Source organism: Oryzias latipes, chromosome 21 (genome assembly GCF_002234675.1).
Source record: "Oryzias latipes chromosome 21, ASM223467v1".
Classification (NCBI taxonomy): domain Eukaryota; kingdom Metazoa; phylum Chordata; class Actinopteri; order Beloniformes; family Adrianichthyidae; genus Oryzias; species Oryzias latipes.
In genome coordinates this window covers 21,578,747-21,606,456 of record NC_019879.2, presented here as the reverse complement: position 1 = coordinate 21,606,456, position 27,710 = coordinate 21,578,747, and the positions used below count along the sequence as shown (strand labels likewise).

At 37.5% G+C, this 27,710-nt stretch overlaps 4 protein-coding genes across 6 annotated transcripts; 2 read left to right on the top strand and 2 right to left on the bottom strand.

The window, feature by feature from the left end:
• The first annotated feature begins 961 nt into the window (after positions 1–961).
• Positions 962–13,849, top strand: abcb11 (ATP binding cassette subfamily B member 11). Its single transcript, XM_011489904.3, has 27 exons — positions 962–1,439; positions 1,552–1,564; positions 1,652–1,700; positions 1,809–2,050; positions 2,134–2,218; positions 2,301–2,434; positions 2,513–2,684; positions 2,769–2,893; positions 2,962–3,136; positions 3,989–4,102; positions 4,194–4,304; positions 4,366–4,491; positions 4,576–4,779; positions 4,855–5,025; positions 5,095–5,284; positions 6,400–6,481; positions 6,564–6,672; positions 6,757–6,921; positions 7,014–7,118; positions 8,704–8,865; positions 8,954–9,157; positions 9,238–9,479; positions 9,553–9,703; positions 11,206–11,403; positions 11,488–11,694; positions 12,212–12,358; positions 12,473–13,849. Exons 1-27 carry the CDS (start codon positions 1,403–1,405, stop codon positions 12,671–12,673), a joined length of 3,921 nt encoding a protein of 1,306 aa, XP_011488206.1. The 5' UTR covers positions 962–1,402; the 3' UTR covers positions 12,674–13,849.
• A 1,057-nt stretch (positions 13,850–14,906) lies between these two features.
• On the bottom strand, positions 14,907–16,893 carry g6pc2 (glucose-6-phosphatase catalytic subunit 2). The gene is made up of 5 exons (XM_020713124.2): positions 16,211–16,893; positions 16,031–16,140; positions 15,836–15,947; positions 15,637–15,758; positions 14,907–15,552 (listed from the first exon to the last, which is right to left on the bottom strand). Exons 1-5 carry the CDS (start codon positions 16,426–16,428, stop codon positions 15,041–15,043), a joined length of 1,074 nt encoding a protein of 357 aa, XP_020568783.1. The 5' UTR covers positions 16,429–16,893; the 3' UTR covers positions 14,907–15,040.
• Positions 16,894–17,133: 240 nt separating this feature from the next.
• spc25 (SPC25, NDC80 kinetochore complex component) lies at positions 17,134–21,346 on the top strand. Its single transcript, XM_004081739.4, has 7 exons — positions 17,134–17,245; positions 17,892–18,065; positions 18,720–18,785; positions 18,949–19,095; positions 19,178–19,303; positions 20,291–20,389; positions 20,814–21,346. The coding sequence occupies exons 2-7, from the start codon at positions 17,915–17,917 to the stop codon at positions 20,936–20,938; spliced, it is 714 nt and encodes a 237-aa protein (XP_004081787.1). The 5' UTR covers positions 17,134–17,245; positions 17,892–17,914; the 3' UTR covers positions 20,939–21,346.
• nostrin (nitric oxide synthase trafficking) lies at positions 21,347–27,045 on the bottom strand. 3 transcript variants are annotated; one of them, XM_011489755.2, is made up of 16 exons: positions 26,935–27,045; positions 26,694–26,779; positions 26,536–26,619; positions 26,284–26,346; positions 26,123–26,204; positions 25,906–25,968; positions 24,871–24,969; positions 24,606–24,731; positions 24,022–24,120; positions 23,807–23,932; positions 23,386–23,494; positions 23,225–23,313; positions 23,002–23,127; positions 22,013–22,244; positions 21,849–21,938; positions 21,347–21,776 (listed from the first exon to the last, which is right to left on the bottom strand). In XM_011489755.2, exons 1-16 carry the CDS (start codon positions 27,028–27,030, stop codon positions 21,640–21,642), a joined length of 1,707 nt encoding a protein of 568 aa, XP_011488057.2. In that variant the 5' UTR covers positions 27,031–27,045; the 3' UTR covers positions 21,347–21,639. The 3 variants fall into 3 exon arrangements, with proteins under 3 accessions (XP_011488057.2, XP_011488058.2, XP_011488059.2); XM_011489756.2 differs by having other exon boundaries at positions 21,849–21,935; XM_011489757.2 differs by lacking the exon at positions 23,807–23,932.
• Positions 27,046–27,710: the final 665 nt, after the last annotated feature.

The window sequence follows — 27,710 nt, the reverse complement described above, 5'->3', positions numbered from 1 at the left end:
TTAAATTGTTCTATTTCCTCCTAATAGCTTCTGGGCTTTCCAAATCCCCAGTTATTTATTTGACCAATCTTATTGATCATTTTTAACAATTCTTTTCCCCTTGTCCACCTGATGACTTCTTCTAGTGTGTAAAATAATGAAAATGTCCCACATTGTAACTTGTTTTAACCTGATCTAAACATTGAACTGTCACATGTCAGACATTTAAATGCAGGAGAACACCAAGATCTTACTGTTCAAGAAGCTGTTACATCATTAATCCTTCTCCCAATCAATGATCAGCTCTGTGAATAATACTTGGTGAACAAACTATAAACTAATTTGCACTCACGGTCATTAACCTCTCAAGAACTACCGGTAGTTGATTACAACACTCTAATGTCTGTTTTTAAGAAAACATTTTTTTTGCTATTTAGAATTTCAATAAACCTCTCAATCTGCGGCTGTTATCGTACCATTTATAATAAAATTACTTATTTGTTAAAAAATCTTCAGATGCTTCATTTTTAACTAAAGCAATCAATCTGGAACCATAAGAAAGTTTTTGTCATTATAAGAGATTTATAGCCTATATATGGCCTAAATCTGTCCAAAGTATGACAAATATGTAAAATGTTTCCTAAAATCCTTGTACATTGTAATGTGGATGGTCTCCCAGGAGACTATAAGGGTTAATACATCCTTCTCTGTGGTGAATTTGACGGGGATGTTTTTGAATATGTATTTCATATGAACCACCAGCTTTTAATTACTAGGATGCATACATTTTATTTTTAACAATAAAGCAAAAATATTTAGTTGTTCTGCATAAAAACGTAGTTACCTCAAGACCCCAATCAATGACCTTGCAGTCACTGCACTCATTTTACAACCACTATTGATAAGAACTAAATTCTGTTATCCCATTGAATGTACTTTTTTCTGTAACTTCGACTTTTTTTATTTTTTTATTTACAGATGTCAAACTCCTAGACAAAAAAAACAGTTTTTAAGCAAACGTTGATTGTTTGTTGTGCAAATAACTTTAGTTTATTTGCACAAAAATATGCTGTCTGGGATGAACCAGGGCTGACACAACCCTTATCAGGCTAATTGAGGTGTAGATAATGGGACAAAAAAGTCATAGTTCACCCTGATAATACAATATAAGACCATGTGTTGACTTTTAGCTTTGCCAGTGGATTCTTGGAGAAAGCCAGGTACTGTACACTTACATTCTTCATCATGTATTCTGTATTATTTTAGTTTAACTGAATTTTAAATGGTAATTTTTAGCTGTTTCCTGTTATTTTACAAAACTAAATTAGTTTGAAGGAACCATTAATGTCTAGTTGACATGGTGTTATTTTTTTTCTTCACTTTTCTTGCTAGGTGAGACAGCTGCCTGAGTCAAAGAGGAAAAATGAAGAAATCTGACATTCGAAAGGCAAATAAGGAAGGTGTGTGAGCGGCTTTATGTTGTAAACCTAAAAAACACACACTTTTCATAAAGTTAACTCGTGTTTACAAAGCTAGAATAAATGAACAATACTCTTTCTTTTTTTTTATCAGACGGTGAAAACAAGTGAGTTTCTTTTCATTGATTTAATGTTAAGCACAGTAAAGGTTTGAAGATTTTTCTGCAAATATATGAATACATTTTGTTTTTCAGAAATAAAAAGAAAAAGGAAAATGCACTGAGTGTTGGATACTTTCAACTGGTACTTTAAAATATATATTTGTGGCTAACACACCACACTTTTATATCATAGTTGATGTAATTAGTGATTAGTGATTTACCACTAATTGTATTAAATTATCTCTCCAAGTATCGATTCGCCACCGGGAGGGACACAGTGATGATGGTGGTCGGCGGCTTTTGTGCCCTCATCCACGGCGCCGCCACACCACTCATGCTGCTGGTCTACGGCATGATGACAGACACATTTGTGGCTTATGAGCTCGAGGTGCAGGAGCTTAAAGACCCAAACAAGGAATGCTTAAACGACACCATCTATTGGATAAACGGTTCCATTTATGAAACAACTGACAACCAAACGGTGACCTGTGGGTGAGTCCTGACTGTGCTGTTGTGGGGATGGATTTTGCAGCAAGAGGCAGCTGTTTTTGTTAACCCATCCTTTTGTTTTTTAGAGTGAACATTGAGGGCCAGATGACCCAGTTTGCATATTACTATATCGGCATAGGGTCAGGAGTTCTGCTTGTTAGTTACTTCCAGGTGAGTGTTTTAGTTTGCACTGCACTAAGTAACGACGAGTTGCCTCAGTCGTGTATAAATATCCTCCTGTATCATCATTTAGATCATGTTCTGGGTGTCAGCAGCTGCAAGACAAACTCAGAGAATCAGAAAAACGTACTTCAGAAGAGTGATGCAGATGGAGATTGGGTGGTTCGACTGCAACTCTGTGGGTGAACTCAACACCAGGATTTCTGAGTACGTTGGAGTTCTCAACCTTCTTCAGATCAACTGTCATAGGTTTTGTCTGAATGTTTGCTCTCTGTTCCATCGAAGTGATATTAACAAGATTAGCAACGCCATCGCCGATCAGGTTTCTATTTTCATTGAGAGGATCTCCACCTTTATTTTTGGCTTCATGGTGGGATTTATCGGAGGGTGGAAGCTAACATTGGTGGTCGTAGCAGTCAGCCCCCTGATAGGAATGGGAGCTGGACTCATGGCCATGGTAAGAAGACAAGATTTTTTTATGTTTAGAACTACATTGTTGTACATGACACTTGTTTTTGTAAATTATTATTTCTCTGCACAGGCTGTGGCCAGGTTGACAGGAAGAGAGCTGAAGGCCTACGCAAAGGCGGGCGCTGTGGCGGACGAGGTGCTGTCATCCATCAGAACTGTTGCAGCGTTTGGTGGGGAAGAAAAGGAAGCTGAGAGGTATCCCATAACATAACGCACAATCATGGCTTCATCAGAAATTACCTTAAATGTGAACTGTGCAACAGGTACGACAGAAACCTGGTAGAGGCTCAGAACTGGGGAGTGAAGAAGGGCTCGATCATTGGAGTTTTTCAAGGGTACCTGTGGTGCATCATCTTCCTCTGTTATGCTTTAGCCTTCTGGTATGGATCCAAGCTGGTCATTGACAGCAAAGAGCTGTCTCCTGGTAATCTCATTCAGGTTAGTGAAATTAAAGCTTTCTCCATAGTTAGTCTAAACATGTACTTATAAGCCAGGGATCTGCAACCTTTAATGCTAAAAGAGCCGATTTGGGTAGGTTTCATATGGACCAAAACTCAAACAAAGCCATAAAATCCTACTTTGCCATTTAGATTAAACAATTAAAAAAAAAATTAAATAAAAACAGAATGTACAAAAATGCGGATGTGATAGATTATGAGGATAGATGGTTGCCAATAACCCACAAGGGGGTTCACATGTGGCAACCCCCACACTTCGGTTGCTAAGGTGAAGGGCTACCATCCAGGGTTTGATTCCTGGGGTAATTTTTAAGAAGAGAGCTTTTTTAAACTGAGTTTGTGAAAGTTCTTTGAAAGAGGAAGGAAGACTGTTCCAAATTTTACATCCTCTGTGTAAGACACTAAACTGTGACTGAGTTATGTGAAAGAAAGGTGCTCTGATGAGAAAACGTATGATTTATTCAAAGTGTAAGCATTTCTCTTCAAATCAGAGTTACAATGGAAGAATAAAAGAGTCGCATGTGGCTGCGGAGCCTCAAGGAAGCAGCCCCCTGTTCTAAGCAATTGATGAACATTTATTTTGCCAAACAATACATTTCAAAGGTCAGCTGTTGTTTTTGCGCTTAGCTAAACCATCAATCGATTACATGAAACATTTTTTTCTGCAATTTTCTCTTCACGTTCGCAAATATACCTCAGTAAGAATGTCAATTTAGCTGATTGCTTTGTTCTTGGTGAGAAAGTCATAAAAAATGTGTTTTTGTGTTTGGTTTCTTTTTTGGTGAGGTTGATTAAAACATCTGTATGTTGGGGTTTCTGTTTCCACTTCCAGGTTTTCTTTGGCGTACTCATAGCTGCTACAAACCTGGGTCAGGCCGCTCCGTGTTTAGAGGCTTTCGCCTCTGGACGCGCAGCAGCAAAGACCGTCTTTGAAACCATTGATAGGGTGAGGAGCTTGAAAGATAATCACATCTAGACATGGTTAGAACAAAATGTGTCTTAAACTAATAAATAAATGTCTGTTGCTTCGTTTACAGGAACCAGAGATTGACTGTTTGTCAGAGGACGGCTACAAACTCGACAAAATCAAGGGTGATATTGAGTTCCACAACGTCACTTTCTACTATCCATCTCGACCAGACATAAAGGTAAGGATCCTTTTACAATGTCTTTGTTTTGTTTTTATTATTTAAAGTGACCTGTTTACAGATTTTGGATGATCTAAACCTACACATCAAAGCTGGAGAAACAACTGCTTTTGTTGGGCCAAGTGGATCTGGAAAGACCTCAGCTGTCCAGCTGATCCAGAGATTTTATGATCCGAAGGAAGGAATGGTAATAAACTGAGGTCACATACAAGCAAAATTGTACTTTTCAAAGCTTTATTGTAACTTCTCTGAACAAACACCACATCCTCAGGTGACTTTGGATGGCCATGATCTCCGCTCTCTAAACATTCAGTGGCTCCGCTCTCTCATTGGCATTGTGGAGCAGGAGCCAGTACTGTTTGCTACAACCATCGCTGAGAACATCCGATATGGCCGACCTGGAGTTACAATGGAAGACATCATCCAGGCAACGAGAGAAGCTAATGCTTATCATTTTATTATGGATTTACCCCAAGTATGCTAACAGAAAATGCAGCAAAACCACAGCAACAGGGTTCAGATACAGTCATTTTGAACATTTTCTCTGCAGAAATTTGACACTCTGGTGGGTGAGGGTGGAGGCCAGATGAGTGGAGGACAGAAACAGAGGATCGCCATCGCTCGGGCTCTTGTTCGAAAGCCAAGGATCCTTCTGCTCGACATGGCCACATCTGCCCTAGACAATGAGAGCGAAGCCACTGTGCAGGAAGCCTTGAATAAAGTGAGTGACTGTCTGAAAGCTGCATGTATTAAACACAAATGGGGAAAAAACATGTTTCTAATTTTGCAGGTACACACAGAAAGGACAACAATCTCTGTGGCACATCGACTTTCCACAATTCGAAGTGCAGACGTGATTGTTGGGTTTGAGCATGGACGGGCGGTGGAGAAAGGAACTCACAGGGAGCTGCTGGAAAGGAAGGGTGTCTACTTCACCCTCGTCACCCTACAGAACCAAGGATCTTCTAACACAGCTCAGGGTGAGCCACAAGAGGCAAATCACACAAGTTTTACTATCCCATTGAGTTTGTTTTAATGCCGTTGACTGATTAGTTCAAAAAAAGGTAATATGTTGTGGGAAAAACAGCAACTTTTAATCACAATGACAGAAATTTGTGTGCACTGATTTCAGGCGACCAAAAGAAAAACTAATCAGTCCAAACCTGGGGAAAAAGTGAACAAAATGATATGTTCTAATAAAACACAGAGACCTAAAGGATGGAAACCAACAAATGTTGGTCACAATTACAATGCAGAGCATTTGAAACTTTTGCAACACTTCCCACATGGCGTCAAATCGTGTAGAATGTCAAGCATGGAGCACATGCTTGAACAGGCGCATGCTTCAGTCTCGTGTTGTAGCCAGAAGCCCAGGGAAAATTTCAGTCTCCAGGTAAAATTTTCCTCAAGCCGGCTGTTTGTGCTGCTGAGAATGGAAAATTTCACGCGCAGCTTAGAGATGGTGTTCCTTGTAATTAGCGAATACTATTTAAAAAGAAAATACTAGACCCTAACATGATAACCTATTAGGGGGGGGAAAAGGCTTCTAGACCACAGTAATGCTATCAAACCAACTAATCCACAATCCTTATATAATGACAAATTAATAGGAAACTGTAATTTATAATGATTTAGTCTTCTGACATAAACAGTGCCAAAAAACAAACAAACAACAATCTCAAGAATCTCGCAATATTGGAAACATTTTTAAACAGTGAAACAGTTAAAAGACATGATTGTCGTTTACAAGCTTCACAGGCTGCAGGGGACAGGTTACTATTTGGTTTATTGTTGTTCCTTGTTGGCCATTTTGAAAGTGAAACTGAAATCACTGTAATTTAAGTTTACTGGGGACTCAAGTTAGATTTCCTTTGGTCTTAAAGTTTCATTGAACTTCCGCATGTCACCATACTACTTCCGCAAGCTTCTGTAAAACCCCTGAAATTCCTTTAAGTCTGAGGTCAGCAACAAGCATGTGTGTCATCCTCAAAGCTAATGCCAAAATAATAAAAGGAGGTATGCCTTCCTTAAACGGTCATGAGTTTGTTTGGAAAGTAAAACAAAAAATGAAAACATTAGTTCTTTTTACTTCTAGATGAGATTAGTGAAGAATCTGAAGAGGAAATTGGTTTTAAACTGGGGGATTTTAAACGCTCCAGCTGCAGATCCAGTGTGAGGTAATGAATACAGATCATGCACACATAGCTGATTATGGAACTGGAAATAAAAAATATTCTACTTTTACTCAAACCTCTGCAGGAGCTCGGTGCGGCTGCGATCTCAGAGCAAACTGTCAAGTGATTTTGTCCCTGACTTTGTGTCAGGCAGCCTCAAGATCGCTTCAGACGTGGACACTCCAGCAGAAAATGTAAAGCGGATGCTGTTCATGCAATGCAGCGTGCTAACTCAATCCCCCTCTATTTTATCTAACACATGCTGGATTTGTTGGCAGAGTCTTGAAAAGGACGCAGATGAGCATAAGGAATCTGCTTCAGTTGCACGAATCCTGAAGTACAACCAGCCTGAATGGCCGTACATGCTGCTGGGCTCACTGGGAGCTGCCATCAATGGCTCAGTCAACCCAATCTATGCCGTCCTGTTCAGCCAGATTCTTGGGGTGAGCGGCCATACAGTGATGAATCTACAGTATGCTCACCGGTACAAGTCAAACTGGTTTGTTTGGACTGGTTTCTGTGTTGTGTTTTACAGACTTTTTCCATCCCCGACCTGGATGAGCAGAGGAGGCAGATAAATGGGATTTGCCTTTTGTTCTGTGTTGTGGCTGTGATCAGCTTCTTTTCCCAGTTTATTCAGGTATTTTTCCTTGACATTTTAATTTACATTCGCATAATGCATTAATTATTACCTGCCAAGTCACCTATACATCACAAGATAGATAGTTTGTACAGGAATGAAAACAAGTGAAAACTTTTTCCCCCCAAAAATTTAAAAACCGTTTGGATAATTCTGTAAAAAAATATTGAGTTCCACTGAAAACTGTAACAACCTTTAACATAACTCAAATTTCCCACTCATTGTATATCGAAGAATCATTTAACCTATTAAACAATTAAATGATCGAACGGTTGGCGGTTCGATCCCCACTCCCACCAGCCAAATGTCGTTGTGTCCTTGGGCAAGACAGTTCACCCTCCTTGCCTCCAGTGTGGCTCCACTGGTGTGTGAATGTGTATGAATGATCCCGGTGATGGTCAGAGGGGCCGTAGGCGCGAAATGGCAGCCACGCCTCTGTCAGTCTGCCCCAGGGCAGCTGTGGCTACATTAGTAGCTTACCATCACCAAGTATGAATGAGGAGTGACTGAATAATGGACACAATGTAAGCGCTTTGAGTGTCTGGAAAAGCGCAGAAAAATCCAATCCATTATTATTATTATTATTATTAAACACTTTAAACGTCTAATTTTCAAAATGACATTTTTTGGAATAAAAAGCTGGTTGAGTGTTTTTCTTTGTTAGATGCACCAGTAAAATCCAGCACAATCAGACCCTAACTAATATGAATTTAAACACTATTAAGTCAAATTATTTTTTGTTCAGTTTGTTATTATGTTATTTTCATCAACTTAAAAAGGAGTTGACAGGAAATGAATTATTTAAAAAATAAAGCACAACCAACACTATAAACATTTTAAAACTACAAAATTTTTTCCAAAAACAAAACCTTCAATAAAATGTTAATGATTTAGCATTGATGCTGGAATTCTGGACAGCACTGATTTAAACTGGTATGGTAAATCCATGTAGCTTAAAAAGCGTCAAGTTAACTTGAAGAAAAACATGGAACTTCGTAGTAATGTCATTTTTATGGTGTATCTGCTAAAAATAGCAACATACGAAGTAAAAATCACAACCAGGTTTCTTAGAAAATAATTCTATGTGGTAGAGTGTTCTCTAAATATAATGTGTGCCCTTCATTTTTGAACATTTTCCACTCTTATTTTCCTAAATATTAAACGAAACACTGTGAAACTTTAAAATTGTAGTTCTTATTGTAGATTAAAGTTTTTTTTCTTCCTATTAAAAGAATTTCATTTGCCATACAGACAAAGAAAACTTAAATACAAAAAAAGGAGGAAATGTCTGAATTTTTACAATTAAAAAAGGAGGATTATTAGAAGTTGCTTGTATTTATTTTTCATTTTTCTTTGAGAAACAGAGTCTTGAATTGTATTTCAAAAAAGGTCCTTTAGGCTCAGATTCCAATTAATTACTTCTTATTGTGGCTAACTAAATTTTTAAGAGTTAAAAAGGGTAAGTAAAAACAAACTTAAAAACCTAACATACTTAAAAAAAAACTTTTTCATAAAAATTATTTTATGTGAGATCTTTATGTCAACTTTTTTTTCATGTTGGTTGACTCAGTTGCGTATCGTTCAGGGATTTTCTTTTGCTAAGTCTGGAGAGCTGCTGACCCGCCGTCTAAGAAAAGTGGGCTTCCAGGCCATGCTAAAACAGGAAATCGGATGGTTTGACGACCCTGAAAACAGTCCTGGAGCTCTGACCACCAGACTGGCCACAGATGCATCCATGGTCCAGGGGGTGAGCTGCACATAAAAGCTCAAACATACTTATGAAATTGTGAGTAAACACGGTTTTGTTTGGCATGTAACTGTAAATGTTTCTGCAGGCAACCGGTTCTCAGATTGGCATGATCATCAACTCACTGACCAGCATTGGAGCCTCCTTCATCATCGCATTTTACTTCAGCTGGAAACTAACATTGGTAATCCTGGGCTTCCTCCCACTCATTGGCCTGTCAGGTGTATTCCAAGCCAAAATGTTGACAGGTTTTGCAAAAGAAGATAAAAAAGCCATGGAGGCTGCTGGTCGGGTGAGCATCACCTTCGTGAAATCAGTACATTCTCCATGTTGGCTCACATGAGACAGCTGCGATTGGTCTTTCCTTCACAGGTCTCCAGTGAGGCTCTTGGCAACATTCGGACTGTTGCAGGGTTGACCAAAGAGCGCTCCTTTGTGGAATCATTCGAGGAGAAACTAGAGCTCCCATATAAATCTGCCAAGAAGAGGGCCAACATCTATGGGCTCTGTTTCGGCTTAACTCAGTGTGTCATCTTCATGGCATACGCTGCTTCATTTAGGTTTGGGGGCTACCTGGTCAGAGCTGAGGGGCTACAGTACATGCTGGTTTTTAGGTTGGTAATGCTTTTGTGGCACATTTTCGAATGGTTCTTTGTCAGACATTTAGACTGTTTACCGTCTCTTTAGGGTGATTTCGGCTGTGGTGATCAGTGGGACGGCCCTGGGAAGAGCCTCCTCCTTCACTCCTGATTACGCAAAAGCCAAAACTGCAGCCGCTCAGTTTTTCAAACTGTTGGACAGAGTTCCAAAGATCAGCCACACAGATGGAGAGAAATGGGTGAGTGAATTTTACAGTGGAGGAAGAAAGTATTTGATCCCTTGCTGCTTCTAGGTTTTCCCAATTAAAAAGGAACTTATAGTCTAACGGTAGGTTCATTTAAACAGTGAGAGATGGAAAATCACAAAGAATTGGCAAGACTTTATTTGCATTTTATTGAGGGGAACAAGTATTTAATCCCCTTGTAACCATGAAGAGTTCTGGTTCACACAGACCATTAGACTCGCCTAATCAACCTCTCCCCAGGAGAAAAGACACCTGTTTAAAGTAATCACCTGGAGAAAAGACACCAGTCCACAGAATCAATCAGTCAGACTCCAAATGTTCCAACATGGGAAAGCCCAAGGAGCTTCCAGTGGATTTAAGAGAGAAGATTGCGAACCTGCATGAGACCAGAATGGACAACAAAACCATCAGCCAGAAGCTGGGGGGGGGGTTAAGGTGAAAACTGTTGGTGCCAAAATACAAGAATTACAACATGATCATCAATCCACATACATAGGTCTATGGCTCCAAACAAGAGCTCACCTGGTGTTTGGTGTTTTTTTTCAATGATTATGAGAATACTGAGAAATGGGCCTAAAACAACTAGTTATGTAGTTAGTTGAGGATTTTAAAGCACCACAGTCACTTAAAAAACCATTGGTAATACTTGACACAGCAATAGTTTAATATCAGTACTCACAAAGTCCTGCTTTGGAAGGCATATGGAGAGACCCGCCTGTGGTTTGTCACTGAAGGCCTTCATGATTTAGAGAGGGATTGGGAGAAGGAGCTCTGGTCAGATGAGACTAAAATGGATCTCTTTGGTATCAACTCAACCGTCACGTTTGGAGGAAGAGAAATGCTGCCTTTGACCCCAAGAACACCATCCCCACTGTCAAAGCATGGAAGTGGAAACATCATGCTTTGGGTTTGTTTTTCTGCACAGGGCCACAGAGCCATCGATTGTCAAATCCTGAATAAAAACCTTCTTCCCTCATGCCAGGAGGCTTAAAATGGGTGGTGGATGGGTCTTCCAAAAGGGCAATGACCCAAAATATACATCCAAGACAACCAAGAAATAGCTGAAGAAGCATAGCTGAAGCTCAGAGTTCCCATCTACATCCACCAAATCTGAATGATCTAAAGGTGGGATGCAAAGAAGAGTTTGTACAGATACCTGCTCATTAACTACAAGAAACACCTGACCTCTGTGCTGCAAACAAGGGTTTTGCCACAAAGTACTAGGTCATTCCGGAAAGAGGGTTCAAATACTTACTTCTCTCAATGAAATACAAATCATTTTTTTTATGAATTCTTTGAATTCAATTTCTTGATTTTCTTCTTGATTTTTCTGTCTCTCCCTGTTTAAATGAACCTATCATGAAAGCCTATCAGTTTCTTTTTAAGTGGGCAAACCTTCAATACCAGTAAGGGATCAAATAATTGTTTTCTCCACTGTAAATGCCATTTAAATGTGTTCAAATGACCCATAAAGGTTCATATTTTCCCTTTTGTAGGAAAACTTCAAAGGAGAAGTAGAGTTCCTAAACTGTAAGTTTACATATCCAACTCGACCAGACACCCAAGTGCTGAAAGGCCTGGTGGTTTCAGTGAAGCCGGGCCAAACATTGGCACTGGTTGGAAGCAGCGGTTGTGGGAAAAGCACTGGTGTTCAGTTATTGGAGCGGTTCTACGATCCTGATGAGGGCAAAGTGGTGCGTCTTGAATCAGTACATCTAATTTTCACAATTTTACCACATATAGATAAGTATTGCCAAATGACTATGTTTTATTTTCAGTTGATTGATGGCCGCCCATCCTATTCTGTCAGCGTGCCCTTCTTGAGGTCTCAGATCGGCATCGTGTCACAGGAGCCAGTTTTGTTTGACTGCAGCATTGCCGAGAACATCCAGTATGGAGACAACAGTCACAGAATTAACATGGAAGAGATTGTAGAGGCGGCAAAGACGGCTAATCTTCACGACTTTGTGATGACTCTGCCAGATGTGAGTCTATTGATTCAATCCTGCTGAGAAATCAGGTCACTTTTTTTTAATCAACCAGTACAATTAACAAGAAAATAGCTTATGATTTACAAGAGGTACATTTTATGTCAAACTATTATGACTCAAAAAACTTGGTTGGGTAAATAATAATTTTAGAACATTGGAGTTTTATTATCTTGGTAAAAGATTAAAATGAAAAATAGATGGGAGATGCAGGAAGTAGTCAAAAAAACTTTTAGAGAAAACTTAATTTGCCATTTAAGTCATTGAAAGTAATATAAAAACTTCTGCTGGGTTGAGAAAAACACGGCTTTTAATGAATATTCTTTACATTTTTCAGTCAGCTTCTTTGTTGTATTTAAGGTGAATTACTGAGAAATACGTTTGCTCATATAAATATAGTTGTTAAATGATACTAATGAAATATTTTTTAAATATAAAATAAAATTGGTCATTTTAAGAAAAGCAATTCCAAAAGTGAGACTTACCTTTTTTTGATTTTTCAACAAATTTGCAGAAATATGACACTCAGGTTGGAGCTCAGGGCTCTCAGCTCTCCAGAGGACAGAAACAACGCATTGCTATTGCCAGAGCTATTATCAGGAACCCCAAGATTTTGCTTTTAGACGAAGCAACTTCTGCCCTTGACACAGAAAGCGAGCAGGTATGTTGTGTCCATTTTAAAACAAATCAGCCTCAGAAATCAAACATTTTCCATCATCTCTGCATCGTGTGGGTCTCGATTGGATTGGACAGCAAGTGCTTTGTTTTCCTTCAGATCGTCCAATCTGCTTTGGATGAGGCCAGAAAAGGACGCACCTGCATCGTCATTGCTCATCGACTGTCAACCATCCAGAATGCTGACATCATAGCTGTGATGTCTCATGGAGTCGTCATAGAGCAAGGCACTCATGATGAACTTATGGCCAAGAGAGGTGCCTACTATAAACTAGTCACAACGGGAGCTCCAATCAGCTGAACGTCTACAAAGTAACAGCTAAACAAGCAAACAAAGTTCAGCGCACAAGAAAGAAAACTATGAGGAAATGAGGGAGACAAATACCTGGCTGCAGCCTCATGTATTTTCATGCTACATTAAATATCTTAACACATCTGCAAAAGGGCAGTGTTCCCTTCACAGAACAGATACCAGGTTTATAAATTAAAATACCAGCTTATGTAAGCAAGAGTTTGATGTTGTCCATCCTTCAAAAATCATGTATTTGAATTATATTTAAAGTTTAAACCACCATACGAGTAAAATAAAAAACTTTACGTGGAAAAAAAACACCACAGAAATCAACATTTCTCTGCTTTTACATGAGAAATCAAACCTTGACTTTCTTAAATGGGTAAGAAAATAAAAATATCAAGAATATTGCCACTGTTCCTGCCATTTGTAACAAAATTGTTAAATGATTTTATTCAGTGGATTAATATTTAGAAATTATTAAAAAAATCTAAAACATAATTGAAAAAAATATTACCCTTTGTGATTTAAAACCTACTGGGAGGTATCGTCAGGAATGGGTGGTGTAGAACCCAGAATCCAGGAGATCAGGCTGAATGGCAGTAACATAAAAAAACAAAACACTTTAATAAACTTAAACATGAACAAAATGAATCACAAGGAAGAAATGAAAAGCAAAGCCGGTTTTCTGACAAGAATGACCTGAAAAACAGAAGAGGATCATCAACATAAATGAAGACAGAAAGAACCCTGAAAACCTGACAAATAAATATGAAAACATGACTAAATATAAAATCCACAATCCTCACTGATAGGGGGCTTTCAAATTAAAGTTGAACTTTGTGTTTATTACACAGTTTAGCTTGAGAGGAGATAATATTTGGAGAGAAAAAACATTTAAGATAAGTAAAATAAATTATGTAATAACTAGAAGAAAGTAAAAAAAAACGTAGAAAACGCAAATGACATAACTGTTGTAAGGATTCTACCAACAAATGTATATAGATAAATATAAATATTTGTGTTTTCTATTGTTAATCATGCAAATCCTTTGTATATTTTTGCAATAATTTGTTTTTAATTATTTAACATGATAAAAAATATATATAAATACTGTTGCATGCATTTTTAGACTTTTGTAAGTAACTAAAATGTATTAAAAACTTTTACATTTTTGTCTTTCAATGCTGTGTTTGTATTCATGTTAGCTATCTTTAACTTGATTATATTTTAGGGTCCAAAATAAACAAATCCAATTACGTATTTATACAGCATCACAGGTTAGTGATAAAACGTGTGATCCAAGGCAGAAATGAGTGGGGACATCATGGTAAAGAGACAAATAAGTTTAAGTGATACTTTGAAATGTTGTAAATAAATAGGAGCCATATTTCTTCAAACTTGATTTGGCAGAGAGCCTGTGCATCAACAGACATTGCATAATTCAGCACCAGGCCTCAGGTGAATTCAGTGCTGAGCAACCGAAGACGAGTGAGAAACGGTGGAAATGGATTCTGCTCCCAAGTTGAACTAATCTGCCTAATCTGGTTACATCAGACTCTGCTCTACCTCATTACATTTGAGCTGATGATTATCTGAGAAACTAAAGACCCGATAAGAGATTACGTAACCCACTTAAGGATGGATGTACATCCAGAGCAACCAAAGCAAAAGATTCAGTAAATTCTGCTACACGTAAAAATTTTAATTTTTTCTCAGAAACGTATCATACCCCATTGCAGTAGTTACTGATTATTATTGGAAGCTATGCATTGTTGGTACTATTTTACCAAATGGATTTATACAAGGGCTGCATGGTGGGTTGGCGTTCTTGCCTCACAGTTAGAAGACCCTGGTTCAAATCCCAGCTGGGACCTTTCCGGTATGGAGTTTGCATGTTCTCCGTGTATGTGTGGGCTTTCTCCAGCTTCCTCCCACAGTCCAAAAACATGCTACGTATACTGATTAATGAATCTAAATTGTGTGATTATGAGTGTGTGGTTGTGACCCTGTGACAGACTGGTGACCTGTCCAGGGTGCCCCTAATCAGATTAAGATTCAGCAGCCCCATGACCCCAAAAAGCATGGAGTGAGTTAAAAATATTGATGGATTTTTATCATTTAAAATATTTTTTTAAGAAATAAAGTTATAGTTTTCTCTTCTTTAGATATTTTGAGTGACACTCTTTCAAACCACCATTTACATCAATTGTCAAAGAATAATAAACAAAGATGCTCTTGAAGTAATGTTGTGGTAATTCCTGTCGACAGGCACTTTAATTACAAACTTAAGACCTTTTCATACACACACATTTTTTTATTGCCAGTGTCAAACAAATTATTGACAGAAAAGAAATGAAGGCGGAGTCTGACATTTTAAATGGACTTCCTGTCCTTGTCTTTGATCAGAAAGTCAACACAGTAAGGGATGACAGCAACCACACCCAGAGGCACTGAGGCACTTTTACAGAATGAAAATATGTAAAACAGAGTCTCAGTGTGAGTGGGCATTTTAATGAAGTTGTAAAGCTGCAGAAATGTTAGACCTGCAGCCATGCACGTGACTCTGAACACGATTTTGTAGCCATTTTTCCTCTTGCAGCTCTGAATAAACATATCAGAGTTCAGTGCCAGGCCCAGTCCAAACAAGGCTCCTAGGTTTCTCACCAGACCAGCGAAGGGTGTGGTGTCCAGATGGATCCAGTCCGGATTAGCACACCACTTTTTTGCTTTAGTGACTGACCATGAAGGATCGATGTCCATCAGTGTGAGGAGCAGGTAAAAACAAACGGCAAAAGACAGAAGGAAAATATTGGCCTGGAGGTAAACTTTGAAGCTCGCGTTGTAGACCAAAGTGATGTGATCAAACCCTTCAGCAACCAGCACACCTTCAAATGCAAAAGAAAAAACTGATTTCTACATCTACTGTAAAACACAAAGGCATACAAAAGCACTGGCAAAGCACAACATACCTGTGAAAAGACCAAGGATGACCTGATGTGGGAAATGTGTTGCAATGAAAACTCTGGAGACACCAACGCTTATTTGAATCGCCCAAAAAACCATCCACAAAGACAACCTCAAGAGATAAAACCTAAGAAAATGCCATAGATTTAGAACAGTCATGAGGAAACATCTTGATAATGCAAGAAATATAATATACTATCACACCTTTGGAAGCTCCAGTGAGAAGAGACAGTGGAGGGCTTGGCAAAGTTTAGAGCAGAGGTGATCATCACATACCAGACACAGGATGAGCCCATGGCATGACCTGAAGGACTGCCTGCAAAAACAATCATAAAGAAATGTCTTCAACCTTTTGTATATGTTGAAATTGTTGCTGAAACTATTTGTATTAATACTTAACTGGCCCAGTTTCACACGTTATGTAATACTGTTCCAAACGTGGTACTGAATGGTTCTGGTACAAGTGTGTTTCTTGTACCCACCAGTAAGGCCGCTGCCCGTACAGGATCCTAGGAAGGAAAATGGTTGATTTACAATCAGCAAAACAAAGATAGAATAATCGTGCTGGAAAAATCTTACCATTTAAAAATGAGATTGAACCAGTCTCCAATAACAGCCACCCAAATCATCTTGGTGCCAACATCATGACTGAGATGGAACCAAAATGGAAAATAGAAATAGAATATATTACGAGGGTCACCCACAGTTGACATGAAGTTAAGCAACGCATGGTAATCTTTGTAGTCGTTCTGCAGGTGCTGTATGACAAGCACACCAAAGCTGTGAATAAAGTCCATCTGAAGTCCCTTTTACTTAGCACAGATGCTTCGACTGCACTGGTCAAAGCAATATGAAGCCCCCTTCTTTGCTCACATGACTTTATATTTTAGCCTGGTCTCATAAATCACCCATCACAGCCATGGCAACATGTTTAATTTGTTTAAACTCATATGGAATATCAGAATGTGCTCCCAAAGCATGAGGACCATTAGGACACAGTACAAAAACAGTTTACAGCTTGTGTAGCCACTAAGTGCTTTACAGAACGTTGCATGTACAACTGTTACATATTAACCATTAAACACACACCAAGTGAAAGTGCACCCTGCAACCTTTCAGCCTCATTAATATTGCCATTGTCATGTCTTAATGAATGTAGAAACGAAATAGCCTTTTCTCGACAATGTGAAAACACAGTCCATCTGGCATCCTCAGATGAGTTTAACATACTTGTCTATTAGTTTTTTTTTACTAAAAATATTGAGCTTTTTAATATGTAAACCATTATTTATTATTATTTATATTTGCATTGCAAAGCCAATTTTTGAGAATTATTTGAATTTCCTCTTTTCACCACTGGGTGGAGGTAAAGAGCAATGAACAATGGTTAAAAAATTTAAATTAAATTGAAAAATTACTAATGCTAAAGTATGGATAATAATTAATTTTGAGAGCAAAAAATATATGGATAATACTTCGTTTTTAAAACCATGACCGGAAGACAATAACCTACGTCATTTCCGCTGTCTTGTAACCGCGAATTTTTGAAAATAACTGTTTTTACGTCCAAAGAATACGTCCAATAAACTGTCTTCTGGTTGTCTTTAGATGAAAGTAAGTAGCCTATAAATATTTCTAGAATATAATTCTTATGTTAGGAAAAGCTTAAATTTGTTGCGTTTATTTGGCAAGTGGCAAGCTAGTTTTAAGCTAATAATCTCAATGAACCGACGCAAACCTGCTAGCAATTAGAGCTAACATGCTAACGCTGGTATTCCCTACAATGTTTTTGTAATGTATATTTCTCCATTATTATTATTACTACTTTAGTAAAGTTGTATCACACACCATAATCAGTATTACACTTTTAATCACTACGTAAAAGTCACGTTACGACATTTACGTGCAAGCTTATTTTGTCCTATGTGGCCATTTAAGTTTATCTAGCAAGCAACTACATTCGAAAAAATAAACAATTACGTGGAGGTTTATAATGAAAGATGTTGTGTTGGGTCTTATTGCTCACCGCTGTGGAACTTAGATTGCATAAAATGTGGATTAGTTTATCTACGTGTTTGTCCCCATATACATGTTTAACCTTAAAAAATTGTAACTTTGCAAGAAATAGTCGCGGTACTCTAGTTAAATAGATTCTGTTTTGTCAGCCCAAACTTTACTATCCCTTTCTTCGTGAGACCAGCAAGACATGTTGTGAAATGTACTTAACTAAACCCATTTGTCTTTATTTTTTTCTTACCAGTAAGTTACTAACATCAGAGCATCATGATGTCCATTACTGACCCAAACATGAGTGACAGGTTCACCAGTGAAATGGAGGAGATCCACAGTAAACACCTGAAAACCTATGCAGACATCATCGACATGACCACAGAGTTGTCCCTCTCACATAAACAGCTCGTGAAGTCAGCAGTTGGTAAGCTATACTGTCTTGTTTCTCAGTTATTTTATAGTCATACATTCATTTAGAACATAGCAGCCTCCAAAGTGAATTCAACCATGTTATAAAATAATCTAGGAATGAAATATTGGATACTCATGAAATCTGCTGGCTAGTGTGACTGGTTCAGGAATGCTAGGACATTAATGATGTTCAATTGCTCTGTAATCAGTTTGTTTATTTTAGAAACAAGCGCTGTACCATTTTTATAGGATGTATTAGATTGTTTTACAATTTAGAAATCGTGTTTTCTGGAAGCCAATATTTAAGCATTTCTTAGGACAAAACATTTCATTAAGTATTTTTATTTGTTTTTGAAGTTAAGAAATCTCTGCATGTAATGTCCTTTAAGTGGCTTTTAAACACTTAACTTTGTGTCGTAACTCTACTTTCTTGTTTAGATAGTTACTGTGGTGTGCAATGACATGTAATCACAGAAAAAAAAGCTGAAAGCTGATGAACTTCCTAAAAGCTTGAGCTGAAAAAAATAATCACAATTTGGGTTGTTTTTTTTTTTAATGTGAGAGGAAAAACGTTGCAAACTCAGACATATGATCAAAAGTGTGCTTTATGTGAATTTGATGAATTTTTTTTGTAAATTAACTGCCTTTTCCCTCCATAATTTTACAGAAACATGCTTGAAAAAGTGCACAGATGATGAGAAGCTATTTGAGACAATAAAGACTTTCAAGAAAGGTGAGTTTCCACTACAGATAGAATGGAACAAGATAGTTTGGTTTCAGATGTGTTTCCATGTTAACTGTGTACATTCTTGCTTCTAATGCAATATTATGTTAAATACAACTGGCCAACTTTGATGTGGTTAACACGTATTACTGGAGTCATTTTGTCTTTTCAGATCTGCAACAAAAAACTGTGGCCCTTAAAGAAAAACAACATGCTATATCTGAGATGATGTCTGAAATCCAAGAGAAAGACACGGAGAAGGAGAAAATTATCCAGAAAATAGAGAATCTCAAAGAAGAACAAATCAAGAGAAAACAAAGTGAGATACTTTTGGAAGCTTTGTTGACTGTTTATCACATAATTTTATGAAACAATCATCTTTTTGTTGTTGTTTTATCCAGTTATTGAGTCTCAATATAAAGCAAACAAAACCCGCCTGAGGAACCTCCAGAAAGCCAGACTGGTGTTTCAGGATCATTTGGGGCTCGAGATACGAACAATTCTCAGCAAAACACAGTCTGCCAAAGGTAAGGCTAGTCTATAAATATCTAATTCTTTTTTCTTTGAATCTGGTTTGCAATGCAGTTATGATGTGTGCGGTTTAGTTTGTATCGAGAAATGAAGCGGTTTTGTAGTCCGAGACATTCAAACTACTAAACATTAACAATAATACCTACGCTTTAGTTTAAATATATGTCAGATTAGACTTTTTCTTTAAAGCAGTGAAGCTCTATTTGTAGAACACATGTTAAAGACAGAAGCATTTCAAAGTGCTTTACAGAAATGCCAGAGCTTTTTGGAGTGTTCACGAAAACGAAATAATTATAATACAAATAGAAATCCATCAAATGAAAATTAAAAAAAACTAGAGGGCAGAATTTAGACAAAAATGTAAACATATAATGCAGTAGACATTTTGAAATCAGGAACTGCAGACATTTTGTTCTCTGGAATGTGGATGCTTACTCGCACTTTTGACATTGTTTGTATTATTTTAATGAGGCATCACAAATTCTACCTGAAATTGATGCAGCATTCTAGTAAAATCCACTGCTGCTAACAACACTTAAACTCAAACCAATCAAGGTTTTATATTAGCTTTTTGTAAAGGAGCAACTTTGTCCATACCATTTCACTATATGATCTCAGGGGGTTACATGTACACATTTGTCTTTATTGTAAATCCTTTTTTATTTTCTTCAAACCTTTTTTGTGCGTAAAGATTTCTGACAAAACTTTTTTGCTGCAATGATGTGATTTCTTCCCAATTTTTATTTTTTAAATTATTCTTGACAGTTTTATTAAATTCTAAACTCACAGCTTCCACTTTGTCCTTCCCTGTTGCCATGATGAACTGTAAAGGAATCATTTTCTCTTTGAATGGCTTGGACTCAGTTTAATTATCACATTGAGATGAATTTGGACTCAGCATTTCTAGTGCCTTCTTTCAGGAGTGAAACTCTCTCCATGTCTTGTATAAAGGAAGTGAATGGTTCTTTTTTTTTTTTCAAAAGGTGAAAAGTTGCAATTTGTTTATCGAAACATCAACCCATCTGATCCAGAGAGCGCTTATGTCATCACAATGGGGATAAAAGAAAATGGATCATACCAGAGTAAGTTGGACCCAAATAAAAAACTACATTTGGTTTCTCGGTATGAAACGCAGAACTAAGTCAAAACAAAAATATTTTAAAGAATCATTTTATATAGTTACACCACTTGGACCTCAGAATCAGTTGTTTTTTGTTCTCCAATAAGAGCAGTATATAGTTCCTGGATGACAGTCATTCTCACATTTTATTCTGAAAGTATTTTAGCCAGAATGTTTTTGTTTTTTCCAAGAAAAGCATTACCACTGTACTTAACTTTTAACTTTTTAAATGAACATTTAGCATCATAAATGTATTTGTACAAAAGTAAATTAAAACAGGGTAAAGAAGGAAAAACAACCCTTTCTGGCTTCATTTTCAATGTTTAGATCTCAAAACAAAAAATCTAAACTGGTTTGATATTCATCCAAGTATTTTATATCTACAGTCGTGTCCAGTGATCCAGTTCTCGAGGGTTTGCCAGTCCTGGAGACTCGACTTCAGGAGACCAACAATTTACCCGCATTCCTGGCAAACGTCAGGAAGGAATTCATTGGTCAAGTACGCCGCTGAAACGGAATTGTTCACGACAAAACACGGCGTAAAGTTTTCACAGTCAGAGGAAATGAAGCCAGTGGAGATTTTATTACATCTTTTATTCCTGTTAAACACATTTTTGGCAGTTTTGCAAAGTCTAAGTTTTAAAAATAAAAGGAAAATTACACAATTTTTTAAATATTTTGTCTCATCATTGTGATTTTATCAAATTTCATGATATTCATTACTGTATTATTCAACCCTTTGAAGTGCTTCAACCTGATTTTGTAAATTTTATAATAGCTTTTTTGCATTTTCCTTTTCTCTGTATTAATCCATTGCTTGTAAATACTTTGCATTTATTTCTTTTTTTTAAATAATATTACATAGTAATAGTATTTAACAGTTGGTCATGTTGATGTAATAAAGTAAAAGTTCATGAAATACCAGTCTTTGAATTTTTTTAATATATACACTTACATAAATAATGGAAATGATGACATAACAGTCCAAGATTTCTTAAAGTGTTCCAAAAATTTATGAATGATCTAAATCACAAATGCTTTCAACAAGAAAAATAGATTTAGACTGTTTTTGAAATTGAATATAAAGCATCAGAGTGGTACATAATAAACAGAAACACGCAATAGAAGACTCAGATTTGTGTTTGTTTTACTGTACAGTGTAACAATCAAACACAATAAAAGTGATTTTTGGCTTCTCATTAGGATCACTACTCAGCCTTCAGACGACTGGATGCTGCTGATCACAGGCAGCTCCTCCACAAACCCAGATGGAAAGTGGCCTTTCTGTCCCTTCAAAGCACCGAACCACCAACCATTCTCTTCTTTGGCAAAAATGTCCACAAGATCCCCTGTGAGGGAAATAATCAAACCAGTGCAGTGCTTTCTTGTTTTAGATCTTCTGCTTTGGAGTCACCACTCACCTTCTTTTAAGGTCAATTCATTTTCATGTTCAGGTGTGAAGTTGAACAGGACCTTGCATTTCCCCAAACTGCACGCTGTTGTTTCATCTGCTAAAAACATGTTGCAAAGTATTTTTTACAGATTTAGTTGGAAATGTGTTTAGTTTTTCATCTAAATGAAATACCTTGTGTTTTGTCACTGTCTCTGTGGGAAATCTCAGCTTTAGCAGTGCTGCTACCCTCCAAAGTTCCCCGTCTTTTAGCCGGAACAGTAGCTCTTGGTTTCGTAGGGGATACAGACAGGATCTGAACTGGGCCCTTGTAGATGATGGAAGCTCTCAGTGAATATTTGGTTCGGAATGGTGTCTTCCTGAGTTTGACCGGACGAGTCAGCTGAATGATGCTGTGCTCACAGTCCTAACAGAAAAAATAAACACAGCATGGGTCTAGAAAGGAAGAAAAACCTAGAAAAGGAACCATAAAAGTAATCTAAAGAATGCTTTCAAATCGCTCAAAACAACAAGCTTTAATGAGGTAATTAAAGATCTAGTCAGAAATCACTGAAATATTGTTATCTTTATGTCAGAAAGACGACATCAATGACTAACTGTAAAAGAGAAATTAGTTTGGCCATTTTTAATGCCCTTAATATTGGGTTTTGTTTTAGTAAAATGAATAAATCTCCAATTATTTCCACATGTTCTGTTTAAACAGAAGTGGAGTCATCTTCACATTAGAGCATTACACTGCTGGCCAATTTGTGTGTGTGTTTTTAACAGATAACACATCACTCTAAAAGCAAATCCCATTCTATTTTAGGGCGCAATAGCTAAACAATGTTATGTGGATTTTTTCTGCTCATCTATGTGGTCGATCTGTTAAAGATGGGTTATTTTTATGAGTTTTTTTTAATAGTTTTATTTGATAAATTTGTGTCAGATTTTGTGGCAGTTTTGAAGGATTTTGTGACATCAGGTTTACTGACTCTGACTGAGATTCCTTCACGTTTTTGCTTTGATCCACGTGTAATTTGAGGTTGCAGCAAATGTTCTGATGTTATCCCTCTTTTCCCACAATTCCCTGCTAAAGAAACGTCTCGGAAAACAAACCAGACTCACAGTTTGATGCTGTCAACACCAATTAAAATCCCACTAACAGTTGATACAGTTCTTACCTTATCTTTCCATTTAGATATGCTGTCGCTGAAAGGATGGCACGACTCGGGTTTTCCTTCTATTCCCGACAGTGTTAAAGAAAGTTTGGAGCTTGTGGCTTCCAGTAGATTCAGTTTTAAAGTAATCTGCCAGTGACAGATAGCATTAGTGAGCACTTGAGAAGATCTTGTTACTGATACAAAGTAAAAATCGTATGTATATTTCCATAAACTACTTGTTCACCTCATCCAGCAGCAGCTCGATTTCCTCACGGTTCTGCTGGTTTGAAAAAGACGGATTTGCAGTGTAAGTTTTCATCAGTTTCTCAAGACCTGCAAGGAGACGTGGAAATTTTAAAAACTTTGAATTGTTTATTAATTTCAAAGAGGTTCTGCTGAACTCACCCTCACGGTCCTTCCTTGTTTTTGCAATGGTGTCTTCTAGACGCTGGAGTTTAAACTTGATGGCGGCTTTTCTTCTGTCTTTACTCATGAAGGATTTGTTGTCCTCCTCCTGAACAAAGATGTGTTTTTTATTTTAGTATGTTTATCTTGTCTTTTATCATAATTTTCACTCTTTCCCCTCATGAACTTGCAAATTTTTCATTTAGATCATATTAAAACATACATTTTAACAGTAAAGTTCAAAGGGGAATAGATTGTTTTGACAACTGATCTACAGAATTCATTTTAGGAAATTAAAAAAAGTATGCAAGATATTCATATCCAAATATATAAACTAAAAAAATCTGACAGTAAAAGTGCACTTCATGTTGAAGGCTACTAGAAAAGAACATTATTTCTGAGGGACCTTTTCAAAACTTACATAATAATCAGCTATCAAAAACTCTGCCTTGCTGCCCTCGCCTGTGATCTTGTTTTCCTCCACCAACTTTTTTATGTCTTCATCCATGTCCACCCTTTGGACAACTTGCTCTATCTGTTTTTGGCTCTAAAAACCGGAAAGTTTAATATAAAGTGCTGGCATATTTAAAAACAAAAAAAGAAGAAGTTTGCACTTGTATAAGTAGGATGTCTCACATGTTTGAGGGTCTTTTCAAAACTGGACATATGGAGGTTATATCTGTTCAAAATGTTGCACAGGACCTCAATCCGCTGTTTTTCCAGCTCCAGGATGATCTGTAGTTAAAAAATAAAAAAAGACAGTAATGGAGCTGTTGTAAGCTTGGTCAGTGCTTCAGTGCTGCCGCCCATGTAATTTGCACAATAACACATTAAATGAGTTCATGTTGGATGAATTTAAAGCAGATTTATATGTGACATATAAAACCATAAAGGCTGCAGAGAGATAGTTGCCTTGAGCCAGCCTTCTCACATGTCTTTGCACAGAGTTCTCCTCTGTGATCTTCTTCCTCTTTGCATGCAGATACGTTGTACTTTAAAGCAATGCAACACAAAATATTCTAGAACTGGTATGAATTGACTTTGTAAAATAAGAATTCTTCCAAAAGGTAGGCTGAAATATGGCCTTTTGTTTATTGTTACGTTTCTATTAAACCAGTTTTATTTCACAGGTGGTCCTGTGCACATCTGAGCCTACAGAAAACTTCCTTCCATATGAAGATGTGTTGAATAAATACACAACAGAATTACTTTAGTTTTACCTGGTAGCAGTTCTTCAACGTATTCTCCCACTTGAGTCTCATTTGATGACCCTGAGTGTTAGCGAGGAAATACTCCTCATCCACCCGGGCTTGTATTTCTGCTGATTTTGTGAGCCTGTTTAGCATCTGTAAGACAAAAAACAACAACTCATGAATTAACAAAAGCCCAAAGTTTAGCAATCTCACAGTTTTTATAAGCATATCATCTATCTGAACCTCCAGATATCAAATCTGCGCTGTAAAAAGTTGTCTGTTAAAAATTTACCTTTTGTTTTTCTTTCTCTGTGCAGATCTGCTTGTTGTTTTCAACAAAGTTGTACAGAGCTTCATGTTCCCTTGTTAATGCAATCAGTTTCTTTTTTAGCTGTTGTGTGACGAAGAAAACAGGAAAGTCACTTAAACAAAACAAAAACGTCAAACTTCAATTTGCACGTTAAGGAAACATTTTTTTTATAAGCTTTAATCTTCAGCAAACTCTTATTTTTTAGAGAGCTTTATGGCAAATGTTATAGTGTAGACCAGAAATGACACCATGGCCGAATATGAATAACTTCCCCACCCCTCTGGCTCTATTGCTCCAACTGTAGGGGCACTTGAAGGTGTTTTGGAGTCCAAAAGTGTTTTTTTTTTTTAAGAAGGAGCCGTGGTGACTTAAAGTTTACTTTTCCTCCATTAGTAGGGTGATCCACATCGCACTGTGGCGGGGAGGAGAAGCACAGTTCTTCACATCGGTGCGCTCTGGAGCACAGAAGTTTACACTTAAATGTAAGTACTGACTTTTTGTTATTGTATGACTTTTTAAAGTTATAAAACTGATGACTAGAAAAACCTAGGTGACCAGCGATTTTGATGACATCTTCAAGCAGTAGTTACGTCTTTCTCCTCGCTTTAAGGGAGAAATGTAAGGAGAGGGAGAAGCTAAAGGGGCAGGAAAGCAATTCAGATTTGGTCCGAGTCTTTCATATCGAAATAGAACTGTGAAAATAAAAGCCTGGTGCAAGATTGGCGAGATTTGCACTGCAACATTTCGCACAACACTTCTTCCAACTGTAAGTGCATCCACTAGGACAGTTCAGTGTGAACAACAAATGCTAAACCTGAGTTCAAAAATTAGCATTTGGCGCATTAAAGAACGTGCGTCACATGCCGGATGTGAACGTAGCTAAACAATTCTAGTGCACTGTAAAAATACATTCTTAACATTGAACACAAATGTCATATTTGGAATAAATGCATCCTAAACATGTCATAGATTTAATGGTCAAGTCCTTATTCTTGTCTTTTGCTGATGTTGTCTCACCTTCAGTTGGTCACTCCAGTTACTATGGAACAGTTTTCCATTTCTTTCAATGACGCTGTCAAGCTTTAAAAAAACAGTTACAGGTAACACATTTATGTTATTTCTCATTGGGTTTTTTATTCAAATCTACCTGCAGTTATATGTGCAACAACAGGAAAGTTTTGTTTTATTCTAAAACTGCTTCTACTGATGCTGAGATAAAGAATGAAGTACACACAGGCCTCTTCCTCTTGCTGTGCTCGTCTGAAACCTGTCGTATTTCCAGAATGGCTTCTTGGTTAAAGGCATTTCCTAATGATCTGGAAAAAAAAGAACAGCTCACCCCATTCACTCCAGATCTAGCCAGTACTTGTTTACCATGTGCAGGTTCAACCCTACCTGTGGGCGTCAGCTCTTGAGTACATCTCATCTGACACATGACACCAAGCGGTGTAGGTCGAACTAGATAGACACCAACAAAAAAGGGTTAGCCAATGATACTGACACTCATCTTGTGTTTTGATCACATCGAACTCGCAGTTCACATGTTTTCTCCAAAATAAGGTGTTTCCATGGCAATCAGCTCATTGTAAACACAAAACAAAGAAAAAGCAGAAACTATTATTACAAATTTAACAAAACATTTCTTACTTTTTTGTCATCCCTTTGGAGGCCTTGATGAGTCTCCCTGCCAGTTTTTGTAATCCTTTAGCATATGTGAGTTCCAGCTCAGCCCTGACCACAAACCAGTGAAGCAACAGTGACTTGAATCAAACAAACTATTCTCCGTATATATGTGAGGATCTTACCTTTGCTGAAAAACTGCCATGAGTTCTTTGAAGAAGTTTTCTCCATCTTTTGAATATTGCTTTACTTTTTGATAGAGTTCATTGTACTGAAAGACAGCGAACAAAGCCAACTGAGCCAAAGCCAATTCAAACCAACACAGTGACCGAGCTGTGTGTGATAGAGTAAAACTATAGTCAAACATGTGGTTTACGTTTATTTTGAAATCAAACGTTCCCCCCATTTTTAGGAAGAAGTACTCACAGAGCAGGTGCCGATTGGGTCCTTCATCTTAACTCTTCGGCAGTTTGTTGACTTTGAACCCAGGACTTTGACCATTCTCCTCCTAACGTCTCCCATGCGGAAATCACTAAACCTTTAGCTGGCGGGCAGCACAAAGGAAAATTCCAGAGAGGGGAGGGAAAAGGACCTTTTTGAGGAGAAACCTAAGCTTGATAGCAAATAATTTTGCTGCAGGTGCATGAATGAGAAAATGGAAGATGAATGAAAAGAACAAACTTTAATAATTGACCTATGAATAATGAATAAAATAATTGATACTTTATTTATCCCACAATGGGGAAATTCTTCTCCGCATTTTGACCCATCCCCTGGCGGGAGCGGAGAGTTGCAGACTAGCCGAGCTTGGGGGGGCGACAGCTGGCTGGGGAGAGCGGGGATCGATCCGCCAACCCTTCGATTGTTGGACATCCTGCTGTACCGCCTGAGCTAAACTGAGCTAAACCCAAAGAGCATTTTTAACTCAGAAAAAATGTTTGAATGTTTGTTTAGGAAAAAAAAAATGGTTTCCTTTTTCAGAACTCTACCATTTATTAGAAATTTCCAAACTATTTAGGGTAGTTCAAAATAATAAAATATAATAATAAAAATAAATAAAATAATAAAATATAATTCTTCAAGCAATCCAAACGATCTTGCTAAAAAATGTATGTCTAGTGAAATATCAAATATCAAACAGGAAACTTCCAGAGCTTAAGAAGAACTGAAAGCTACTGAAGCTGAGGTTCAGTTGGCTTAGA